The sequence below is a fragment of the Ascochyta rabiei genome, chromosome 6 (assembly GCF_004011695.2).
Source record: "Ascochyta rabiei chromosome 6, complete sequence".
NCBI lineage: Eukaryota > Fungi > Ascomycota > Dothideomycetes > Pleosporales > Didymellaceae > Ascochyta > Ascochyta rabiei.
Window position 1 is genome coordinate 1599314 of NC_082410.1, and position 22970 is coordinate 1622283.

Here is a 22970-nt window from a genome sequence, read left to right on the forward strand (position 1 = left end):
TCTATCTTTCTTTTGCTTTGCCTAGGGTTTCCCTAGCCTTAATAATTGTTGTTAGATAGCGCTCTTAGTTCTCTACTAAAGGCGTCCCTTTATAGGTTTAAGTTAGATTTACTGCTTACTGCGTATAATGCCTCTCTTACTGCAAAGGCACTCTTATGCTTCCCTCTTAGTAGATATTAAAGGCTTATATAATTATAGAAGAGTTTTATTATCCTTTTCTTATTTATAGCTTTCTTATTGTATCCTAGCCCTTAGAACGCTGTAGTCTAGGTTAATGCTATCTTAGATACAGAGCCTAGAAAATCATTAATAACAGCTTATACTTGTATAACCTTAGCTACCTTAAGGGTCTTAGCTTAAGTTACTACCTAATTGTATTTACTTAGCTATGTCTCCTAATTTATAGTTATTTGCATTAGTCTAAGTACAGCGTAGTATCTTTCTTGTACTTACGCCTGTTCTTTATCTATATCTACTCTAACAGTGTCTTAGAGGGCAGTTATCTATTAACGCAGCGTTCTGTTTTCTACGCAGTAGCTTAGCTACAGATATAGTGTTACTGTTATAAGAATATACTTAACTATTTTTAATATTTTACTTTTCTTATCTTAATAGTCTTTCTTAAGTATCTTGTATAACTTAAGGCAAAGCTTATAGTCTTTGTTATCTTCTTTATATGCCTCTTGTACCTTTTCTAAGAGGTCTAATACCTGTATGTTATAGGCTTAGACCTTGTCTAAGCCTTAAGCGAGACGGGGCAGTCACGTGCCCTACAGACATATTAGAAGGACACGCAACGTGGTACCTCCTTAAGAGATATAATACTATATTAACCCTTATTACATCCTACCCTAAGGCTAGTCTTTAATATTTATATCTCTTCTTCTAGGAGAACAGCTAGCACTTGTACTATGTCAGCTAGCTCCTAGAATAACCCCTTAGACAAATCTGTCCCCTTAACCCTTTAGGAATTTATAGCCTAGATGTTGCAGTTTATAACAAACTTATAGTAAGCCTTATTAGCTGCTAATAAGCGTATAGTATTGCTTAAGTGTAATAACTCTAATATACGCGCGTTTGTAGAGTCTCTAGCATAAATAGCTAACGCCTATACTAGACCTGCGTCTACAGTCTTATTATTCTCCTTAGGAGCAACGCTGTACCTATTAACGTCTACCCTAGCCTCTAACCTGCCTTATAAAGCGCTGTTTTTAGCGTCTACCTTAGGCCTATATGCCTCTATACAGACGTCTACAGCCTATAGGAAACCTCTTCCTATAGGTAAGGTCTTTACTAGAGATAAATCCTTATTTAAGGCGTAGCAGGTTATAATAGAATATAAGCTGTAGGTAGACGCGTTCTTTATTAGTAGGCTATAGGACATATTTACCTTTATATAGTCCTAGCTTAGTGCGTCTGTATAATAAGATGTAGCTCTATTCTATAAGATTAGGGGTACCTAAGGTGTGTAGAGCCTAGAGGACTTTCTAGTATACCTAGAATTCTGCTACAGCAACAACTATAGCTAGGAATAGGCCTAGGCAAAGCTAGAAAGCGTCTGTTAAGGTCCTAACAAGTTGTTCTTAGACTTTTTTATCTAGTTTAAGCAGCTGCTAGTGCAAAGTGGCGGCCTTTACTAGGACAGAGAACAACGCCTATTAAAGCTCTGCTAGGCCCTAAACGCAAATATCTACAATATAGTAATAAACTAAAGAGTAACTTATATAGATTATAACACAGCTGTTATAGAGTATAAGTCTATTACTATAGACATTAAGACTATAGCTATAGAAAACCAGCTGCACTACACTCCTACCTAGGCACTACCTAAGCGTAACAAGAACAGTAACGTTAAGATAACAGTTATGTCTGTAGTTTGCACTAGCGGCAGTACTAAGTGTAGGGGTTAGAAGTAGTCTACTCCTAACTAGGCTATATAGGTTCCTAATAAGGTATTTTAGTAATGCTAGGAGGCTAACCTGTGTACCTGTTGCAGTAAAGGGGGATGCATTTACTAGGATTACGCTAACGTAGTAGTAACTACAGTATAGACAGCAATAATCTTAGGTAAGAAAGAGGCTAGTTTATATAGGGGAAACTAGCTCCTCCTAATATAAGTCTAAGTTAGGAGCGCTGTAGGAGTATATTAGTAGGGGAGACTACTAGTACAGGGGCATTACAGGCTGCTAGAGGAGCTATTACAGACTCTATAGACAAGCCCCTATTCTATATTCTGTTGTTTATTAATAGGGCAATTTAGGCTAACACGCTAGTAGACTTAGGGTGTAAATACTTTAGTATAGTAAGCAATAACTTTACTACGCGCTTAGGAGGAGACTTTATTAAGGTGCTGCTATAACGCTTAGCGTAAGTAGTAGGCACTAGTAGAAAGTCTATAATCTCCTGTTTAGTCCTGTTTAGGTATAACTTAGATAGGTGGCACTTGCAGGCTGTAGCCTACGTAGTGCTAGGTCTAAGCTAGGATGTTATTTTAGGGAAGCCCTAGCTCTAATAAGAGGGTATGGTGTTAGATGTAGAAAAGGGCACACTAAGGATACAATAGGCAGGGAACCTTATTATCTACAAATCCTTACAGCGTATATTAAACGTTTACGTAGCTCTCCTGTTAGCTACTAAGTTTAATAAGACCCTAGCTAATAGGCTCTGGAAGTGCCTGCCTAGGGACTAGTTTGTCTCTACAAGCCTCTACGACATTACTAAAATCCTCTTAGTTTAATCCCTAGGAGCGTAAGGGACAGCAGAGGAGGTAGACCCTCTTCCCCCTAAGTTAGTCCAGTTTTAGGACCTATTTAATAAGAGTAAGGCCTCTAGCCTTCCTCTATATAGGGGCTAGATAGATTACTACATACAGTTATAACGCAACTAGTCTAGAAAGGAGAAGCCTCTACCCTAGGGCCCTCTGTACAACATACTAAGGGATTAGCTACTTAAGCTACAGAAACAGGTGTTAGCACTAATAGATAAGGGGTAGATCTGCGCCTCCTCTTCCCTAGTAGGGGCCCTAGTCCTGCTGGTTAAAAAGTCCTCTAGTAGGTAGCGTATGTGCGTAGACTATTATGCACTTAACAGCATTATAATTACTAAGTAGTACCTGCTTCCTCTTATTAAGAAGACCTTGCGTACACTAGGGGGTGCCTACTAGTTCCCTAAGGTTAATATCTGTTTAGCATTTTACTAGATTTATGTTGCAGAGGGAGATAAGCACCTTACTACGTTCTGCACCTATTTTAGGCTCTTTAAGTGGCTAGTCTGCCTGTTTAGCCTAGCTAGAGCACTAGCGTCCTTCTAGCGTTACATTAACAGCGCGCTTTAAGAGACATTAGGCAACTATGCTACTGCGTACCTAGATAATGTCCTAGTTTACAGTAGCAGGTCTAGGACAGACTACTTAGGGAAGGTTAGTAGAGTCCTTACGCTCCTACGCAATGTAGGGCTACATTTAGATCCTAAGAAGTGTGTATTTATAATAAAGGAAGTATACTACCTAGGATATATTATAGAAGCTAGAAAGGACATTTATCCTAATTCTAAGAAGGTTAAGGCTATCTGTAATTAGGAAGCTCTACAGTCTTTACGTAGGGTTTGCAGTTTCCTAGGGTTTGTAAACTTCTACTAGGACTTTATCCTAGCCTTCTCTAATATTACTACCCTACTTAATTAACTTACAGGGAAGGATATCCTATTTAGGTAGGGGTAGGAGGAGGATGCAGCGTTCTACTAGCTAAAGAACGCATTTATAACAGAACTAGTTCTAGCCTAGTAGGACCCTAAGTATAAAACACTATTAGAGGCAGACTACTCTAGTAAGGCGCTAGGCAGCTGCCTTTCTTAATAGTATAGGAAGGTGCTTTGCCTAGTAGTGTATTACTCTACTACACTTATAATAGAACAATAGAACTACACTATCTATAATAAGGAGTTAACTGCTGTTATAAAGTGCCTAGGGGTCTAGGCAGCTAAATTAGGGTCTGTTGCTAGGCTGTTTACTATCCTAACTAACTATAAGAACCTCTAGTACTTTACTACAGCGCACAGGCTAAGTAAGAGGCAGCACTAATAGGTGGAGGAGCTGTTAAAGTTCTGTTTCTACCTTTACTTCTGCCTAGGACGCCTGGTAGCCTAACTAGATGCGCTAAGCTGTTAGGAACAGGACTATAATAGGAGGTTAGGGGGGGTCTATAGGATAATAACCCTAGTTTTAGTGTTAGCAATTAGTACACTAGGCCCTAGTACACCCCTACTTTTTATTAACATGCATATGTAATTACTGTAGGACAAAGGTGTTTAGCAGGACGTAGGGTATATAGCGCGCCTGTCCACTATCTATAATAGGGCCTGCTAGTTCCCTCCTAAGGCTAAGACTACTTAGTAAATTACAGATTGCACGCTTAGTGCTTACAGCATGCTGCTGTAGCGCAGGGTTACGTAGGTTCCGCGTTAAGAGCTACTTATAACTACAATAACCTAAAGGGCACACAAATCTAACCTAACAGGCTATCTAGGTGCTAACACTATATTCTACATTATTAGACGTAACTTCTACTAGAAGGGGATGTTATAGGATGTTCAGCGTTATATCTATAACTGCTACTGTTACAGCATGCACGTATTACAGCGCTAACAGTAGGGCTTACTCTAGCTGTTGCCTATTACTAACTGTTTTTAGTCCTAGATTTTAATAGACTTTATAGTTAACCTCCCTTAGGCTAACAAGGACGTACTGCGCTACCTCTTAGTTATTACAGATTACCTCTCTAAGTATATACAGCTTAAGGCAATAACTTCTATAACTACAGAATATTATACTAAGGTCTTCTACAACATATAGTAGTAGTTCTAAGGCTTTCCTAGCTCTATAATCTTAGACTGCAGCTTAGACTAGCTGGGACATTTTTAGACAACGCTGTGTAGCCTTATAGGAGTGGACTAGCTACTCTCTACAGCCTAACACCCCTAGACAGACAGAGGAACAGAGTGTGCTAACTAAGAGGTGCAGGCAGTCCTACAGGTTATAGTTAACTTTAAACAGAATAACTAGCCTAACTGTCTTCTAGCCTGCTAACTAGCACTTAATAATTACAACTCTTTAGTTACTAGGGTTAGTTCTAACCTGCTCCTCTACAGGTATAATATAGACCTCTTACAGACAACAGTGCTACTAACTGTTAGCTAGAACACACTACAGGGACAGGTAGTCTATTTTCTAGACTACCTCTAGTAAGGTATAGAGCTTACCTCGGCAGCTATAGCATAGGTGCAACAACGCACCTAGAACGTAACAGACTGCAGCTGTTAGCCTATAGAGTAGTACTACGTAGGAGATAGGGTGTAGTTTTCCCTCTGCAACATAAAAACTAATAGGCTAAGCTAGAAGCTAGACTGGTTACAAGCCTAGTACACAGTAGTCGCAGTTCCTACCCCTCTAACAGTTACCTTAGATTTGCTAGGTAACCTCTATAAGACAGTGCATATAGACCTACTAGAACATATAGCTTCTAACCTGTTACTAACACAGCGCCTACAGGAAAGTAGACTAGGCCTGCTGGTTGTCCTAGAGGAGGACAACCTAACCCTGGCTAAATAGGAGGTAGAGTCTATCCTAAAAGAAAAGAGGGCTTATAGGCAGAACAAGTTACAGGTCCTAGTTAAATAGAAGGGATACACAAAACTAACGTAAGAACTGCTAGAAGCGTTACAGGACATAAAGGCCTAGAAGGCCTTTATAGTAATACATACAGCACATAAGAAGTAGATACAGAGAAGAAGAAACTTTTGTTATTTATAATAACCCTTATAGGGTCCCATTAGGAGATACTACGTAGGGCATAAGGCCCAGCACAGGAGAGCTTAGGGACCTTACGGTGTTAACACAATGCTACCTTAAACTCTATACTACTAGATAAACAGCAGCAAGCCTTAATACTTAAAAAAGATAGAGTTATCTACAGATAGGGAGCAACAGGTAGTAGTAGCTATGTTCTAGGCCTAGATCTGCGTAATACAGCGGCGGCAGTTAACTTTACAGTTGTTGTTGTTATCTACCTTGTCTGCCTTAATAGTGCTGCTATGCGTTAGCTGTAATATCTCCTTAAAGTTGCAGCAGGGCGTGTGCGGCTCTATAATAGACAGTAAGCAGTAATAGTAGGTAAATAAGTGCAGCTCTATAGGGGAGGGGAAGCAGTAATAGTATAGGGGCACAGGTAACTCTATAAGGGAGGGAGTATAGTAACAGCGCAGGGGTATAGGTAACTCTACAGGGGAAGGAGAGTAGCAACAGCAGGGAGGCGAGCAGAGCTAGCAGACAGACAAGCGGCGCTTGTTAGGGGAGTTAGAGCAGTAGTAGTAGGACAAGCAGGATGCTGGGGCGTACTCTAGACAGCAGCAGGGCGTAGTAAGCAGGCGCTTAACTTAGTTAATAGCGTCCTTTAGATCTAGTTAGCTGCGCACCTAACATAGACAGAAATTCTTATAGTAGTGTAGGCTTAGACTGCCTCTATGCGGTTTATGCGCTTAGTCTAGGACTAGAAGGCTAACCCTGTAGCAGCCACAAACTATTAGAGGTAGGCGTCTAGTTAGTTGCTACTATAACGCCTAGACAACAGCGTAGTAGGTAGAGTAACCTAGGTACTAGGCTTAGTAGGGGAACAGGCAGCGTAAGTAGAGGTTAACCGCTTTGCTGGCGTAGGGTTAGCTAGGGCTAGGTTAAGTGCGGCCTTGTACACCTGCTGGTGCTTATAGTAGGCGCCTAATAAAAATACTATATTAGAAAGGATAACCTATAGTAGCAGTAAGGGGGTAACCTATAGTAGAAAACAGGCTAACGCCCCTAGTTAGCTTTGTTACTATTTACACCCTAGGTGCTAGGCGTCTTAACATAGGCGTCACCAGCACGTGCTAACGCCTTAGCTACTGTTAGTTAGGAATAAAGGGCTAGAACAGGAACACGTACGTTAATATACTGCTTAAAATTACGCTAGGCACAGTAGAGCTTAGCGTTTGTAGTAAAGAGGTTGTTATTATAAACACAAACGCGCTTATGCTTAGCACAGGTATAATAGGTCTTACTAGCGCCTAGAACGTAGTTAGCTGTAGAAGATATTAGCAAGTAAGTAGACCTATAACAGACGTAGGCACTTATAAGACTAACTAGTAAGAATAGTAAGAAGGCAGTAGGGGTGGCACAGGACAGCGCTGGTAGAGATAGGGACTAAGTCCTTGTTGTCTAAGTTGCTCTTAACTTTGTAGTTGCCTATACAACAGTAGTAAGCTTTCTACGTATACAGTTAGGCCCTATAACTAGATTAGAAACTATAGATAAGACATACTACAGGTATGTTATAGGCAGAGGGGAGGGACTATAGCAGACTACGACCGCCCCCTCTAGGGGGACCACTAGCTCTCTAACTAGTGGCCTAATAACTATAACTAGAGGTAATAACAGATATAGCAGGTAGGGTAAGGGCACGTATAAAAAGTTAGGCAGGTGCGTTACAGGTAGGTTAGGCAGAAGCGTGGAGTAGTACAGTGTCTGACTTAGGTAGGTACGCTAAATAAAACAAAAACAACCTAGGTGCGTGTAGGGACTACCCTAGGTAAACTACAGACTAGACTAGCAGCTAACCTACTAAGAGGTAGGCCCTTACGCAACTATAACTAGCTCTAGGGTTTACCTGCCACTAGCGTCCTTCTAATCTACACAAAACACAGAAAAGACCCTATAAAATATATTTAGCTAGGGAGAGATAGGGAAAGGAGGTATGTTATAGGCTTAGACCTTGTCTAAGCCTTAAGCAAGACAGGGCGGTCACGTGCCCTACAGACATATTAGAAGGACACGCAACGTGTTACCTCCTTAAGAGATACAATACTATATTAACCCTTATTGCATCCCACCCTAAGGCTAGTCCATAACACTGTATTAGGATTATAGGTGTTTGCAGCGTAGTTATTAATATGTCTATTACTTTGTGTGTTGTTCTACGCGTTCTACTTTAACCTGCTTAGATAGTCTGTAATAACATAGTTAAGGTATTACTTATGCTTATTGCTAGTTTGTATTATGCAATTTCTAGAGGTAGTAGTGCCTCTAGTTGTATGCGTTAGAGTTGTACCCCTTTAGGGTCTGCCAGCAGCTATATATCTTACAACTAGCACTTAATCTTAAGTTAGCAGTACTAGAAGACCTAGTTACTTAAGTTAGTGAGAATAACTGTTGCGTCCCTCTAGCTTTAGCTAGTTGTTATTTTGCTTGTTATTAGCGCTTATTGTAGCAGCAGTAAGACTCTTAATTGTTAGATTAGATGGTAATAGTAATAAGTTAATAATAATGTATTAATATTATTTTCTTATTCTATGTAAGGGTGATTTTTGTCTTATCTAGGTTCTGGTAGGGGCCTCTGCACAGTTTCTTAGCAGGTATATCACCTAACCCATTTCTCTAATACCTTTCATTTAACAACTAGCTTAAGCTAGAGCTAATACGTAACTGTAGACTCTGTAGTGTTACTCTTATAATACTCCTACGTCTACTATAGCTTATACCTACGCTAGTTATTATACTTATTAGCAATAGCTATAGCACTAGTTAGTTTAGAGTTAATAACAGCGTTAATAGCGTTGTTAATAGAGCTACCTACTGCTAGCTTTAGGTGCTATAGAGGTAGCTCCTTAGGCTTATACGTAGCCTAAATCTGCAGAAAGCTAGTATAGCATCTAGCTAGTAGCTTAGTTTTATCTACCTACGCTTTCTTACAGTATAATTTGTAGTATAGGTAGAGTAGTATAGCAGTGTAGTAGTATAGTAACTTAGTAAGCTTACTGTAGTATTTGTTTAGCTTATTCTAGCTAGCGTGTATATTAATTAGTAGGTAGTCTTTAGGTACGTTGTATACTTTATAGTTAACTAATTTAAACACTATAGTAATATTCTTGTAGGTGTTAAGTAGATAATTAAACACTAGGATAACCTTATAGCTAGCGCTAAACTTACTATAGATACCTCTACCTTTAAGCTGCTTAGTAGTAAGCTTTAATAGCTAAAGGACTTATAAATAGTTAGTAAGTACCTCCTAATTAGCTGTAGTTAAGCTATTAGAGCGTATCTATAATGGCACGCTAACAGCACACACCTTACCTTAGCTTGTTTGTAGGTTATCCTTAGCAGCTTAGTAGCAGATATAGTACCTAATATAGAGGTAGAGAGGCTCTTAGAGGTAGATAGCGCGCTTAATAGTAGCTTTGTAGCTATTCTAGTAAGTAATAACTAGCTTAATAGGCAGCATAACCTTACGCTGCAGCTTAACTAGCAGGCTCTAATTAGCGCAGTGTTAATAATTGTCTAGTAAATTGTACTATTGTAGTGTTTTAATATAGTTAATAACTGCAAAAAGTACGCTAATAGGTCCCTTACAGTGCTAAGACTCTATAAACGCTGCCTTATTAGCTGCAGCAGCTAGTAAGCTATTATAACTCTCTTTATCGCGCCTAAATATTACCTGTTAGCTAATAAGATTTATAATATAGCAGCTGTAGTATAGTTATATATTACTTACATTTTAGTTATAGATTTCTGCTAACCTAGCTATAGTAAGGTTATTAGGGGCAGCGTTATTAAGAATAAAATACCTTAGTTAGCTGCTGCGTACGCTAAATTGCTGTAGGATTAAGGTAATAACTTTGCCTATCTTCTTACTAGTGTAGTAACCTGTAAGCTGCGGCAGAGCTAGTTGCAGGTCTCTTACTTTGCTAGTAGCGTTAGTAAAGTAAGTAATAATACCTAGAAAGGTATAATAGCTACCTTTAGCTAACTAACTATTAAAACTTATATAGATCTTGCTAACAGTGTTAGATAAGGCCTAAGTAACCTACAGCTGCATAAACGTATAGACCTTTATTACAAACCTTAATACGCTGTTATAGGACGCCTACAGCACCTGCGCTACCTCTAGGTTTGCAAACTCTATTATTTGCCTAAATAACAGCGTCTTAAACTTATAGAGTAGGTAGTTGTTGCTTATAAGCTACAATATAGCAGCTATATAGAAGCCCTATATATTAAAGTTACCTATAGTGTTAGCTATTACACACAGTAGCTACTAGCTGTTAGTAAGCATTTAGCGTAATAATTGCTACCTGTTAGCTATAACTAGAGCTGCTAGCTTACTGTTAGTAGTTATCTAATAAGCTGTAAGTAAGTAGTTAGTAGTAGAAGTAGTTGCGTTAGTAATGTTGTACTTACTGCTGCCTTACGCGCGCTGTTAATAACAAATATAGTAGATAAAGAAGACTTAATAAGGTAGTAATTTAGTAACTATATAATACCTATAGCTATAGACCTAGCTTTTCTTCTATAATAACTGCGCTAACAGCTTTATTAACCTAGGTAATTACTACTAATTAAGACCTGTTAAGTTATCTGTAAGCCCTTTAAACAGCATGTTAACACTATTACTAGGCTTACTAGAAGCCTCTGTAGCAGCTGCAGAATCCTCCTCTGGTGCTAACGCGTTAGCTAGCTAATTATTACAGACTTAAGTCTCCTACAGCGCCTTAGTTACTGCTAAGGAAGCTATTAACAGCAGGTTAATAGGTAGAGAAGCTAGTGGCAATAGCAATAATAGGGACTTAATTAGTAACAATAGCTGCTGTAATAGCTGTAATAGGCGCTAGGTAGGTAGCAGCGTAAGCTGCCTTTAGCTCTCTAACAGCTGCTAGGTAGGCTTATAGCAACGTTTAGCTAGCAATTTAGCTGCCTTAGCTGCCTTAACACTATATTTAGAAGGTATAGTAATAAGATAATATATATAAAATAAGCCTCTAGATAAGATAGGGTAGTAGTTAATATGTTAAAAGTAGTACGTACACGTACGTTAATAGCTAGAGGTAACTAACTATTATAGGCAAGTAAGCTAATTAGTAGCTTAATAATAAAAAAGTACGTAATAATTAATTAATAGCTGCCTCTACAACCTTACTTTTTCTATGCCTTAGCTAAGTAAGTAAGTAATTAAGTTAACTTAAGCAATCTTACAGTCTATTGCAGCTTAAATTGCTTGCAAAAACAGACGTACGGGATTGATTTGGTTGACTTGGCTATTTCTAATCAAGTTAATCAAGTTTACTAAGCCAGCTTGCTTGTTGACAACTTTGCTTATCATCAATTCATCAAAATTCCTCGACTGAAACTCCTCCTGGATAGGCACCAAATGCTGACTGCGAGCCTAAACGGGTGTTTATGCTGTACATTTGTTTTTCACTTGGGCCCTATGCTGTCAAACACCTACCGCCGCGTGGATTTTGCGCTTCTGGAGAGCATATGTTTGCTGTAGTCCGATGGGTTTTACTGAAACAGAACGACCCGAGTTCTGAAAATCTACATTATGCTTCACTGGTTCTTTGCCCGGCTACCGACCCACGCAATCATGACGCCGCTCGCTGTCACCATGTACGAACTAACGCCAAAAGCGCCTTGAATATCCATCTTTAGAACCGACCAAAGCACCCCAAACAGGAAACTTGCTAACACAAAGATTACAAACACAACTCCGATTATCATGTCACAGTCCAAACCCTCTCGATAGTATATACCCCAGCCTTCTGCTGGCTCTGCAATACCTTCTTCAAGCTGACCACAGATTCGTCGCGGTAGTATGTTGAGGATGGACGTTCCTTGCTCGTTGATGCAATCTGGAGACTTGAGCATGTGCAGCAAGTGCTTAGGATCGACAGGAGGTTAGGCTGCAACAATTGGTTTGCAGCGATATTCTGCAGTTGGCGAGGGCTCTCTTTTCGATTCTGGTGGGAAGGGAAGAACCGCAGGATAGGTTGTGCTCTCGAACCTCTACCATGTTGCCGATGCGTAGGTGAATCTTCAAAGATGTCAGGATCACAGTTGGAGATTTACTCGGTTGTCCAGACACTTACTTTCAAGAAGTAGATTCCTTGCACGCTTCTCAACGAAAGAAAGGCGCGAAACCGACTACGATTCTGCTTGAGTTGCTGCCCCATAAAAAGAAAGAGCGAACGATCGTTCTTAATCTCGTCAACACTCTCTTGAAGCAAAGCCTAACTCTCTTGCGTCTGGTGTACACAGGCCAAAATATGAAGCGTTTCCCCCGTGGAAGTTGTGGCATTCGTTGCTGTCGATGTCGTGGGTGCTGAGTCTTTAGCAGGTGCGTTGTGCTGCGGTAGTGACGGTGATCTTATCCAACCAGAAGAGAAGCTATTGGCAGCCTTTCGTGCCCATTCTGGATAATTAAAGTTCCAGTTCTGGTTGCTAGAACTGTCGGTGTAGGAAGTGACTGTGACTTTGGCACCAGTAGATTGATGCACTCGCTCAATGACCTGATCGATACCACCTTCCCGATACTCCATCACGTCGCCATAGAAAGAGTCGCCACATTTCTGTTCGAATCAATCAGTGCTTGTTTTTTTGGTCATAGTTCCCGGAGGGTGATCTGTAGCACTTACGCACTGCCACCTGAGTCGGACCCACCCAGGATTAAGAGGCGGTTCTAAACAACCCGCTGCTATGAGGAGAGCAGCAAGTCTCCCTCGAGGCTTCCTTAATAACATCCAATGAGGTCCCGTATGCGAGGTTTCTTCCTGGATCTGTTTTGGCAGTTGGTCTTGTGTATTTGTCGACAGTACTTGGTCGTCCATGAATTCTTTTGATGCTGCAGCAGGGTGCGTTTCAGGTGCTCTAGGTAAAGCGAAGGCCTCCAATCGTTTTCGAAAAATCATAAATGCATTCCCTCCAGTAAGAAAGCCTCGGAAGGCAGACAGGTCTTCGATGAGGTCTTCGTCAATCAAGTCTTTCTGTATATCATCATCTACGTTTTCATCCTCGTCAGAGCTATCATCTTTTGTCTGGCGCCACGATTTGGGATCAGGAACTGAGTACCCGGGAGATTTGACTTCGTACCTCTCGATGATGCATTGGGAAACATAGGAAGCTTTCATCGAGACCAAACGCGCCGCCAGTACCTCAAGCTCTTTATTAGCCTCAACCCGTAAGGCCTGGGCAAAAGCTTTTAGCATGCGCCGAATGTTTCTTTGCAACCGTTCAGATCCAATATCGACACGCTGAATAGCTGATTTGTAGAGCGATGCCAAGAGTGCATCCTCAAGAAAGATCTGTAACAACTCCTTGGTGGCAGTCTCTATCTGTACAGCATTGTACCCACTTGCAGTCGAGAAGGCGGATGCTGTGGACGCCAGAGATGCTACTGAGAAGATCGAATCGACTTGGGAGTCGAAAGAGCCACGATCAGATTCACCGTCTGAGTCAGCGACACCCAACTGTTGAGACGTAGTCCGTTCAGATACTTGTTCGTATCGAGGTTCAGTAAATGTTAGCTCTCGGTACGTTAAAACATCCTGATCCGTTCTGTCCGAACGCAAATTTGAGATCGACCAGGGTGTTTCTAAAGAGTATGTGAGAGGCTCCGTTTCCTGTCGGTTAAACTCATTGTGCGCTGTCGTAGGTGCGTACTCTTGTGGCAGACTGGAAAAAGGAGCTACCTGGAGGTCGTCTGAATGTGGCAGAAGTTGAGGGTAGTAGTCCGGCTCGACTACACCCCTTCTTCTGGGAGCACCAGAGCCATATCTCCTGAAGTCTGACTCGCTCAGACGGCGTGGGCGGGGAATTTGCGTTGTGGTCTGTGGCTCTTCCACTTCAGTTGTTTCGAGTGTCGAACCAAATGATGTGCGTGCGAAGCTGCCTTGGCGCGAGGTCGCGCTCGAATGTGGCGTCGAGGAAGTCGGCGCGGTGTAGCCAGAGGAATCTAGTGTCTTGTACTGAGACTTCTTGGTAGCAATTCCTCTATCCGAGCCGAGTCCTGTAAAAGGGTCCGACTTGTTCAGCGCGCTCGAGGACGCATCTGTAACATGATTGGGCGTGGGAGCGTCAGGTGGGCCGTCGGGATGTTCAAGTTTCCTATATGGGTTCCAACTATCTTTGTCGTACGTCGAATCATGACCTATAATAGCTGAAGAATGGAATCGCTCAATATCCAACGATGGCTGGAAAATTGCTACTTTCCTTGTGTCAAACATGCCAGCAGCGCTTTGATCCGCAGAGTTCTTGTCAGGGGGGAACAACACAACAGTTGTAATTTTGGGTAATCTGAGTGATAGCAAGACGGGTGTACTATCCGGTTTATCCACACGCATGTTCTCTGCTTCCTTCAGGCTACTAGCTTCTTCAGCCGGCGCTGCAGCTCTGTTGACTCTGGGTGTGACGCCATCAAAGTTGTTGCGGTAGTTATGGACTTCAACAATCAGACAACGATCATAGAAAGGCGTTCCATTGGCGTAGAGATCTTCCAGCATGCGTTGAGGAACCGTTCTGTCGCGTAGAGCAACAAGGATTTCGCTTTGAGGAGAGGCATAGGTCAGCCTCTCCTGCGAGTCGTTAAGGCAGAAGTAAGTTAGGTAGAGGAAGATGCGCATTGAAGGTATCTTGCCGCGGTGTCTGTCAAGAAAACCTCTCTGCTCGTTTACTATATATTGTGTCAGGTACAGCCTCACGCATAGCGGTTAGGCGTTGCATATATATCGTGGAGCTTAGCCGCTAGCCTTGCAATCTCGTCTTCCATGTTGTCGGTCTGAGTAACAGTGTGCACAGTACCTCGGTAACTGAATGGCAACAGAGTACGATGGAAGATGAGTAACGGTTGCATGAGCAGGCTGAAGACAGACACGCACCCCACTAGACTCAGCCACATAAGCGCTCATGCGCGTCCACCCTGCATCATGTTGCTAGCTCAGCCTTGCCTCCTGTACAGTAAGACGGCATATGAGCTGCACAGCTCAACTTGGCACCGTCGGTGATGTCAGTCAGTGACGTTCATTCGATGCCGAGGCTCACAAGCCTCGTTTCGATACACTTCGATAGCCAAGTCAAGAATAGAATGCTGGCAAAGAGCCGTTAGGTTGCTGGCGGGACTGTTGATTCAAATAATTATGTCTTCCTAGCTGTTTTCTTTGCTTCTTCTCTGCGCAACGACCATCATTCGTTAGTTGGAACAAGCATGTTAACAATACCCGTGGCCCAGCACAGCTTGGAGCACGATTCACTATCGGACGTCATTGGAACTCTTCTGTACTTGCTCTTGCTCTTACTACGTATCTGTTCGCTTCAGGGTATCGTTTTCGGAGCCTGCCAACACTCATTGCTGCTTTGCAGTCCCCCATCTCGTCTTCTCGTCCCCACCCGCCCACTCTTTCTCCGTGTATCCAAGTCTTTGCTTAACTTCCTCGACCGTCGCCTTGTCGCCTGTGTTCTTGCCGATGTTGTCGCTAATCTTGACAGCGTGGCGGCCGGATGCGGAGGCGATCTTGATGACAATGTTGAGTGGCACAGATTTGTTGCCCGTCGACTTTTCGACGAAATCATCTTCGATGGTTAGCACTGAGATACAACAGGACGATCACGAAACACTTACTGGTCAAGAACGTGCCCACACCAAATGTGGGCTGGAATCCTGCCGCCTCAGCCGCAGCCTTGTACTTGAAGCACAACTCGAGGTTTAATGAGTCTGAGAAAACGATAGTCTTCTTGTCCTTGATACCTTCTTGATCGTAGAACTCCCGCATCATCTTGACAAAGTCCAATGGGTCTCCAGAGTCTTGGCGCACACCGGTGAATACCTCTGCGTACGTTTTCCTCGGTCTGTTGGCGCCCTCAGGTCCTGCGTGGATTGGTGGTTGTGTCGATGCTAGCGTCTGCACGGATGGATCGGTTGTGCTTGCTGCGGATGCTAGTGTAGCACTGCCACCTTCGATAGCGGTTGTGATGTTGGGAATCTGCTTCTTGAACGCTTTCAAGAAAGTTGGTGTGCCGAAAGTATCTGTCAGCGCAACACCCAGTACCCCCTCGCCGAAAGTCGCTGTCCAGTACTGTAGAGCGATCTCGTTGGCGTGTTCATAGTCGTTCGTGATGGCTGCGACGCCCATGAACCACTCGTGCGCGACTGTACCCACTGGTAACAATTCGTGCTTGTGGGCGAAGTGCACGTTGCTTGATCCAGACAGCTTGCCCTTCCACCCTGCGGTCTTGCCCTCGTCTGCAGCCCGGCGCAGTCCCTGAAGGACGAGGTCTTGTGTGTGGTAGTCTCTTCGCCGTCTTGTACCGAACTCGGAGAATATGCAGCCCTCTTCCAGTAGCTTTGCGCCCTTCTGGTACGCCTTCTCGACTTGTCCCTCGTAGGTCCAGTCCTTGTCGACAAACTTGAAATATGCTTCGCTCACGAGAGCGAGGAGCGGAATCTCGTACAGAATAGTATCCAGCCATAGCCCTTCAGTGTCGATGCGGAAGTCGCCGAGGTCTTCGTCTGAGCCCGTGTCTTGACTCGCGGTGAACGAGAGTCGGAGCTGTTTTGAGGGCTTGAGGTGAAAAGTGGAGAGGAACAGCAGGTACTGGCTGTTCAGGTAGGGGCAGTTCTTCTTGAGAAAATCGAGTTCGTCTGGTGAAACCTCAATGTTCTCGAGCTCTGTGCGAAGTCAGCAAGTGCATTTCAGGAAGGGAGATGTTTTTACTGTCTACCTGCACCTGCAGCCACTTGAAGGCTGCGCGGCTGAGCTTCTTGTTCGGTGTTCGGTTGGTGAAGCTGTATGTGACTGATACATCGGGGAAGAACTTGAGTACACAACACTGCATAGTCAATTTGTACAAATCGGTGTCCAAGAGGGACATGATGCCCTCGGGCAGGTTCGCGACGGCCGCAGCCATGGTGTTGTGCGGGGGAGGAACGCGTCACAGCTGTGGTTGGTTCACGATGCTGTATACCGGTATACGGCGCGGCTGCGATTGCGGATGGAGGGGTGGTGAGTGGGGCTGCTTTTAACGTTGAAGCTCCAGTGGGGCGTGGCATCAAACGTGTGACGGCGGACGAGTAGCGAAAGCTTCCAATGAGTCGCTTGCCAAAAGCAGATTCGGTGACCTTGAAATCGCTGCAGAAGCCATGTTGAAGCTATCCACCGATTCTGTATGTAGTTGCAGCAGTGACGGCATGCCGTGAGATCATGGCGAGTTAGCGCCCCTCAGCCTTGCGACGACTGTACGACATGCGGCGACATGGATCTGACGGATCTGACCTACGGGCCTGGTCGGTCTTTTGGCGCGGCCATGCCGAGCTCGACTTTCCATTCAGGGCCCACCACCTGGCACCACTCTCCTCTTCCGCCCGCCCGCTCGAGAGATGCTCGTGGCGGTTTCTCTCTTGGCCATATCGCTCTCGATACTCATCTACCACCATCCGCCCTCGACATGGCCAGCCTACTTTGCCCCCGCCCAGGGCCCGCCCAAGAGGTCGCAGGAGGATGAAGATGGAGATGCCCCCGCCGAGCGGCAACGAGAAGAGTCGCAAGGCAGCCAGGCAGACGATAGCATGACACTGAGCGACTTGTCGCCTGCAACGACCCCAAAAGCTGCCACCAGCGATGCAAATGCCCCAACCATACCCTCTTTCACACTTGACGAGCACCACAGCTCGAGCGAAAGCGACGATGAAGACAATCTCCCACCGCCCTCATTCCCAGCCCTGAACTCTGCGCAGCGGGCGTCCAAGCCAGCGCCGCCGACCTTCTCGATGCAGCCGCCACCGCCTCCTACATCGAATGGCATGGGCCCACCATCGAGGCCCTCCTCGTCGCCCTCTCTCATGACACCGCCACCACGAGTCGCCGCCTCAAATCTGCGCCCCTTGCCTACGCAGTCCACTCCGTCCCAGGCTCTTCGTGGGCCCGCCGCAGGTCTCGTGCCACCTCGCGGCCCCGTTCCCAACCGCGGCCCCGTCCCGAACAGAGGCCCACCCATCTCAAACGGGTCTCTGGCTCTGCCGCCCTCAGGCAACCCCAGCCTCATCAAAACGCCTAACGCGCGAAACAAAGTTCAGCTTACCCCCGGCCACTCACCCCTGGACTGGGCGAACCTCCAACGCAGCAGCAGCAACCTCTCCGGCGTATCCTCCCTTGTGCGCGTTACGCCTTCAATGCTGAAGTTCCAGAACGGGCGCAAAGGCAAAGACGGCAAGACCAAAGACGCGTGGTCAGCATACCAGGGCAAGGTCTATAACATCTCACCCTACCTGCCGTACCACCCTGGCGGCGAGGGCGAGCTGAGGAGAGCTGCCGGCAAAGACGGAACGAAGCTGTTCATGGAAGTACATCCATGGGTCAACTGGGAGAATATGTTGGGCGAGTGCATGGTCGGCATATTGGTGTCCGAGGAGCAGGCGCCGAGTAGGAGCACGTTGGACGATATGGATTAGATAATCTGAGCACTGGTGGGATAGATACCCCGTAGACTTGCATTGGGTGGCGTTCACAATCTGGAAACATCTAGTTTTCACAAGTCTCAATTCAGCACTACTAGTCCTGTTGTGATGGTGATATGGCGTTCTGATCTCAGCTCTCGTTCTCCTCCTTTGGAGGTGCCGCGAAACATAGTATATGTGATGAGATCAAGCTGACGCTGCTGCAGATTCTCGTACTCGACCTCGCGAATCCACTGAAGGAGGCACTTATAGCCCCCAAGCTGATGGTGCAGTTGAACCAAAAGCACATGCAGGCTCTGCCACCAAGATCAAACACGGAGCTGTGAGAAGGCATGTGAGAAGGCACAATGAGCAGCGCTACTACGCATGCATACCGGCGCTGTCCTGGAGGAAAAAGAAGTCACATCCACTTCGACATACGGAGACCAGGCCGTCTCCCATCCTCAGACATTACACTCTGCCTATGACCTCCTATCTGCGCTTACCATGAGTGTCCCATACGGCAGTCGGCGTTTATAATGTCCGCGCAGACACGCAGTGGGTCCGTCAAGTGGCATCGTCTGATGTTGCGTTTCCGCCAGCAGCACACTGATCCTGTGCAGTGCGATATGCAGTGGAAACGATGCGCGTGCCTGTCACGAAAAGCTGTTTCATCGAGGGTACCTATGCTGAAGGAGGACGTGGCTGTCGATCTCCTGCTGGGTAACGGAGGCTGTACTACCTGTCAGGGCGCGCATGTCGCTTGTTCAGACATGCATGTTCGCAGATCAAACCTTGGCAAATTCGCCATTGCTTAAGTCCTTGTTTTGGGCATGGTCAGCAGGTTGGCGTTGCGCGTGTGATCTCAGTCGTCTTGAACGGCGCTCGAGCGGCGTTTGCGTTCAGGAGTGGCTTCAGTAGATTCTTCATCAAGGGCCTTGGCCGTGCGCCGTGGAGTCGATTTGTGTGGAGCAGCAGTGCATTGGTAATTGTTGTTATGGTCGATAAAACACGAGAAGATTGAGTTCATAGGAAAACAAAGCTAAAATCTCGCTAGCTGCGGGAATGAGCTCTAGCCGACGGGTCGATGGGTTGGTCGCGTACAACATCTCGGGAACGATGCGAGGAGGCTCGACACGTTCTAGAATAGTATCCAGCTACCTTTTCGAGTTCCCTCTTGTGCCATGCCTAGATAAACGCTGCTCTAAGCTTGACTGATGCTGTGAGCAGGTTAGATCCGGTAGACCGTTGCAACCTTGATCCAGCTGTCTCTGTGACAAAAAAGGGTGCTCTACATGAGTAGCCATAACCACGCGGCAGTAAGTCTCGGCAGTTATGTGCAAGTTACACGCGAGCGACGGAACGAACACGAAAGCTTATCGGAGCATCAGATCTGTGACATCGGCTCTCCTCACCTGAGGCTCGTCAGGGAAGGATGACGCTGGAAGTTCGAGGGACTGTCTGTTTGGGCAGTAGCGATCCGTTTCGACACTCGTCCGAATCGTACAAGCTTCGGTTGTGACGATGCTGATTGGTTATATCAGCTAGCTCAGACGGCAGCCAAGGACTACCAACGCTACGTCGAATAGGGAAAGGCTCACTCTAACCCCCTGGAAAAAAGGCAGCGTCTCTTGGCTGTTGTGCTCTGCCGGTAGCGCTACGTTGCTATTGGTTAAAGGAGCACAAGCGAAGCGCTAGAGCGGCCCCTGACGTCTGTGCTCGCTGAGATAACTGATTGGCTTCCGCGCGATACGACCGTTACCTTCACAACAATAGCTACCCCACAAACGACTGGTCAGATATTTCAGGCGGGCACAGTGGACTCCTTGAGCCCGATGTTCGCCGTGCCTCGAGTGCCCCTTTTCCAGAGGCACAATGGATAGAGCGCAAGCTGTAAGAGAGCGGCTTGCAAGCCTATGCTTCCAATCAAAGGTCAACAGATTGGCTTATTCGTAATCGTGCACAGTGTCTAACAATGATGACCTCACAGCGCCGCGGGATCCCTGGGGTGAGCTGCGTAGTGTAGCAACATAGGTGAGGCTTCATGGTAGCAGACTCACTGCCTCGAGGTTCTCTCCGTTCCCCAGGAGCCTACTCGCGTCGAGTTAGGCTAAGCATAGAGATTTGATCCGGAAGTCAAGGTCCCCGTAACTTCCTAGGCTTACTCCACGGTAATCGATGACCAACAAACAGCCGTAGGCCGTTAGTACTGACAAACAAGCGAGGTGAGCTATCAATATACAACGCTATGAGATGTCAGAAGTGTGATCCACTTGGTCGACACTGACACGCAAGACCCTCACCGTGCGCTGGATATTGATACTCGAAACTCACTTGCTGTACCAGGGGGTATTGGCACGGTTTACTACAGACCAGGCAGTGGCCGTGCCACTCTGACAGTCGCAGATCTATATGTAGCACGCGGAGCTCCAACATGCTTTCAATGAATAGGCTGGAGATCTTTCGTGCATTCGTGTTCTGGTAACCGTCACATCCAGGATCGAAGTGCACGCCCCGTCAGCATGGCCTTCCTTACTTTGTTCCTAGTCGCCACATGTCTGGGTGCATATGCGCTGTACAAGTACTTCGAGTCATGCCGTCTCAACAAAGTTCCTGCAGGGTTGAAGCAGCTCCCAGGGCCGAAAGGTATGCACTCAACCTATTGTCATCGACAAATTGATGGAAACGTCCATACACTGTCTTTGCTGTCCATTATCACTGGCTTACCGATCTCCCCAGGCTACCCTATCATCGGATCTATTCCTGATGTACCCGAGAAGAATGGCTTCATCAAGTTCGCAGACTGGGGCAAGGAATACGGCCCCATCTACCAAGTCAATTTGGCTGGCTCCAACCATGTTTGGATCTCTTCAGAAGCGATTGCTCACGATCTTCTATCCAAGAAGGCAGCCATCTATTCTGACCGTCCACACATCCCAGCACTGATTGACGACAACCGTACCAGTGGACAATACTTGCCTCTGCTCAGCAGAAACGGTAGGTCGCAACCATATCAGCCTGCTTAGACAGCACTAACTCTCAATAGAGGGCCATACCCGCCAAAGAAAGTTCGCCAACGTCATCATGCGTGAATCCGAAAAGGCGACCTTCCACCGGTATCCCGAGTTGGAAGCGAAGCGTATGCTCGTTGAGCTACTCGAGGAACCTGATCAGTACAACCACGCTCTCGAGTCCTTCATTGCCCGTGTCACCTCTCGCTTAGCATGGGGCCATGCCGAAGCCAGCGACGAACTCAAACAACGCGCGCGCGAACTCCTCGTTGGTGTATCACCCACAGGCGCACTGCCTAACAAGCTCCCATTCTTGATGGCTCTCCCCGACTGGATGTCGCCGGCCAAAGCGTGGGAGAAGCGTCGCGCTAAGACGGAGCGTACGTTTTTCCAGACCATGCAGTCGCAAGTTGAAAGGGATATACAAGAGAAGACAGCACCAGCTTCTTGGATGAAGACTTTCCTTATACAGGGCGCAAGCAAGTTCGGGTTCGAGTCGGAAGTTGAAGGTGCATACGCTGTTGGCATGCATGGCATTGCTGGTGCCTTGACAATCGCCGCACCGATGCAGTCCTTCTGCTTGGCCATGTTACACTACCCGCAGTACTTACCTATGCTTCAGGAAGAGATTGACCGTGTTTGTGGTGACAGACTTCCTGTCGCAGAAGACCGTCCAAACATGCCAATGCTGCGCGCTATCGTTCGCGAGTTGATCCGCTGGCGCCCACCAGTGCCGACTGGCATTCCTCATTTCTTGACACAAGACGATGAGTACAACGGCTTCCATATTCCCAAGGGTAGCACTGTTCATCCATTGGAATGGTAAGTTCACATTCATTGTGCCTATTCAGCATTTAGCTGACAACTGCAGGGCCATCTCCCGCGACCCTGAGACCTACCCCGACCCCGAGACATTCAACCCTTTGCGATGGCTCAAGCCCGAATACCCCACATATCGAGAACCTCTCACGCAATTCCCTACTATCATCAACTCCTCACAGTTCGGCTACGGACGACGAGTATGTCAAGGACAGACCGTGGCTGACGAGGACCTTTTCATCGGCATCGGATCCATCGCCTGGCTCTTCCACATCTCAAAGCGATCGCAGGACAAGCCACCAGTTCCCAAGAAGCCGAAGCACCTTGTTGGTATCAACAAGAAGCGCACAATTTCCAACGAAGAGCTCAACGCCGGCCTCAAGTCGTCAGAGCTGATGTCAGAAAAGAAGAGCGTCGAGCTCGCAAGACCAACACGACCCTTCCCCGCAGGATACAAGCCTATAGAATGGGGCCACCCGTCTCAGAAGCCCGAAGATCCCACGCTCGATTACTCCATCCTGCTGATCGCAAAGCCGATTCCTTTCCAATTCGACCTGAAGCCACGAGACACGCGGCGGTCGAATATGGTCAGGAGCCTGTTCAACGAAGGGCTCGAAAAGGGGCACTACAGCAAGCCCCGCGAGTACTGGGGCCCGAACCAGGGTCGAGGCGAGTCTTTGGGATGGAGCAAAGTGTGAAGCGCCCATTACGGCTGATCGGCAAACCCTGCAGGACATGTCGTGCAGACGAAGGCTTCTGGCGGAGACCCGCTATTTCAATCGTGGCTTCAGGTGCGAACATCTTCCTGACTCGCGTTCAAGTCTGTGCGCGTGTTACCATGACATTTTTAATTTCTTTTGTT

At 46.0% G+C, this 22970-nt stretch overlaps 4 protein-coding genes across 4 annotated transcripts, besides 12 other annotated features; 2 read left to right on the top strand and 2 right to left on the bottom strand.

The window, feature by feature from the left end:
• Positions 1 to 332: part of a mobile genetic element that runs on past the window's edge.
• Positions 1 to 8479: part of a mobile genetic element that runs on past the window's edge.
• Positions 715 to 7888: a mobile genetic element.
• Positions 7889 to 7942: a mobile genetic element.
• Positions 7916 to 8478: a mobile genetic element.
• Positions 8311 to 8479: a long terminal repeat.
• Positions 8326 to 8361: a tandem repeat.
• Positions 8479 to 11171: a dispersed repeat.
• Positions 8480 to 8483: a direct repeat.
• Positions 10185 to 10253: a tandem repeat.
• Positions 10810 to 10848: a tandem repeat.
• Positions 11012 to 11032: a tandem repeat.
• Positions 11172 to 12432: 1261 nt separating the features above from the next.
• Positions 12433 to 14472, bottom strand: EKO05_0004432 (uncharacterized protein; the record flags this gene model as incomplete). The annotated part of the gene is made up of 1 exon (XM_038938955.2): positions 12433 to 14472. The coding sequence occupies one exon, from the start codon at positions 14470 to 14472 to the stop codon at positions 12433 to 12435; it is 2040 nt and encodes a 679-aa protein (XP_038800229.2).
• Positions 14473 to 15191: 719 nt separating this feature from the next.
• EKO05_0004433 (Nicotinate phosphoribosyltransferase) lies at positions 15192 to 16753 on the bottom strand (the record flags this gene model as incomplete). Its single annotated transcript, XM_038939101.1, has 3 exons — positions 15192 to 15418; positions 15468 to 16514; positions 16561 to 16753. 3 exons carry the CDS (start codon positions 16751 to 16753, stop codon positions 15192 to 15194), a joined length of 1467 nt encoding a protein of 488 aa, XP_038800230.1.
• Positions 16754 to 17222: 469 nt separating this feature from the next.
• On the top strand, positions 17223 to 18293 carry EKO05_0004434 (Cytochrome-b5 reductase; the record flags this gene model as incomplete). Its single annotated transcript, XM_038945586.1, has 1 exon — positions 17223 to 18293. The coding sequence occupies one exon, from the start codon at positions 17223 to 17225 to the stop codon at positions 18291 to 18293; it is 1071 nt and encodes a 356-aa protein (XP_038800231.1).
• Positions 18294 to 20800: 2507 nt separating this feature from the next.
• On the top strand, positions 20801 to 22806 carry EKO05_0004435 (uncharacterized protein; the record flags this gene model as incomplete). Its single annotated transcript, XM_038938952.1, has 4 exons — positions 20801 to 20924; positions 21018 to 21275; positions 21325 to 22111; positions 22161 to 22806. 4 exons carry the CDS (start codon positions 20801 to 20803, stop codon positions 22804 to 22806), a joined length of 1815 nt encoding a protein of 604 aa, XP_038800232.1.
• Between the last annotated feature and the right edge of the window lie 164 nt (positions 22807 to 22970).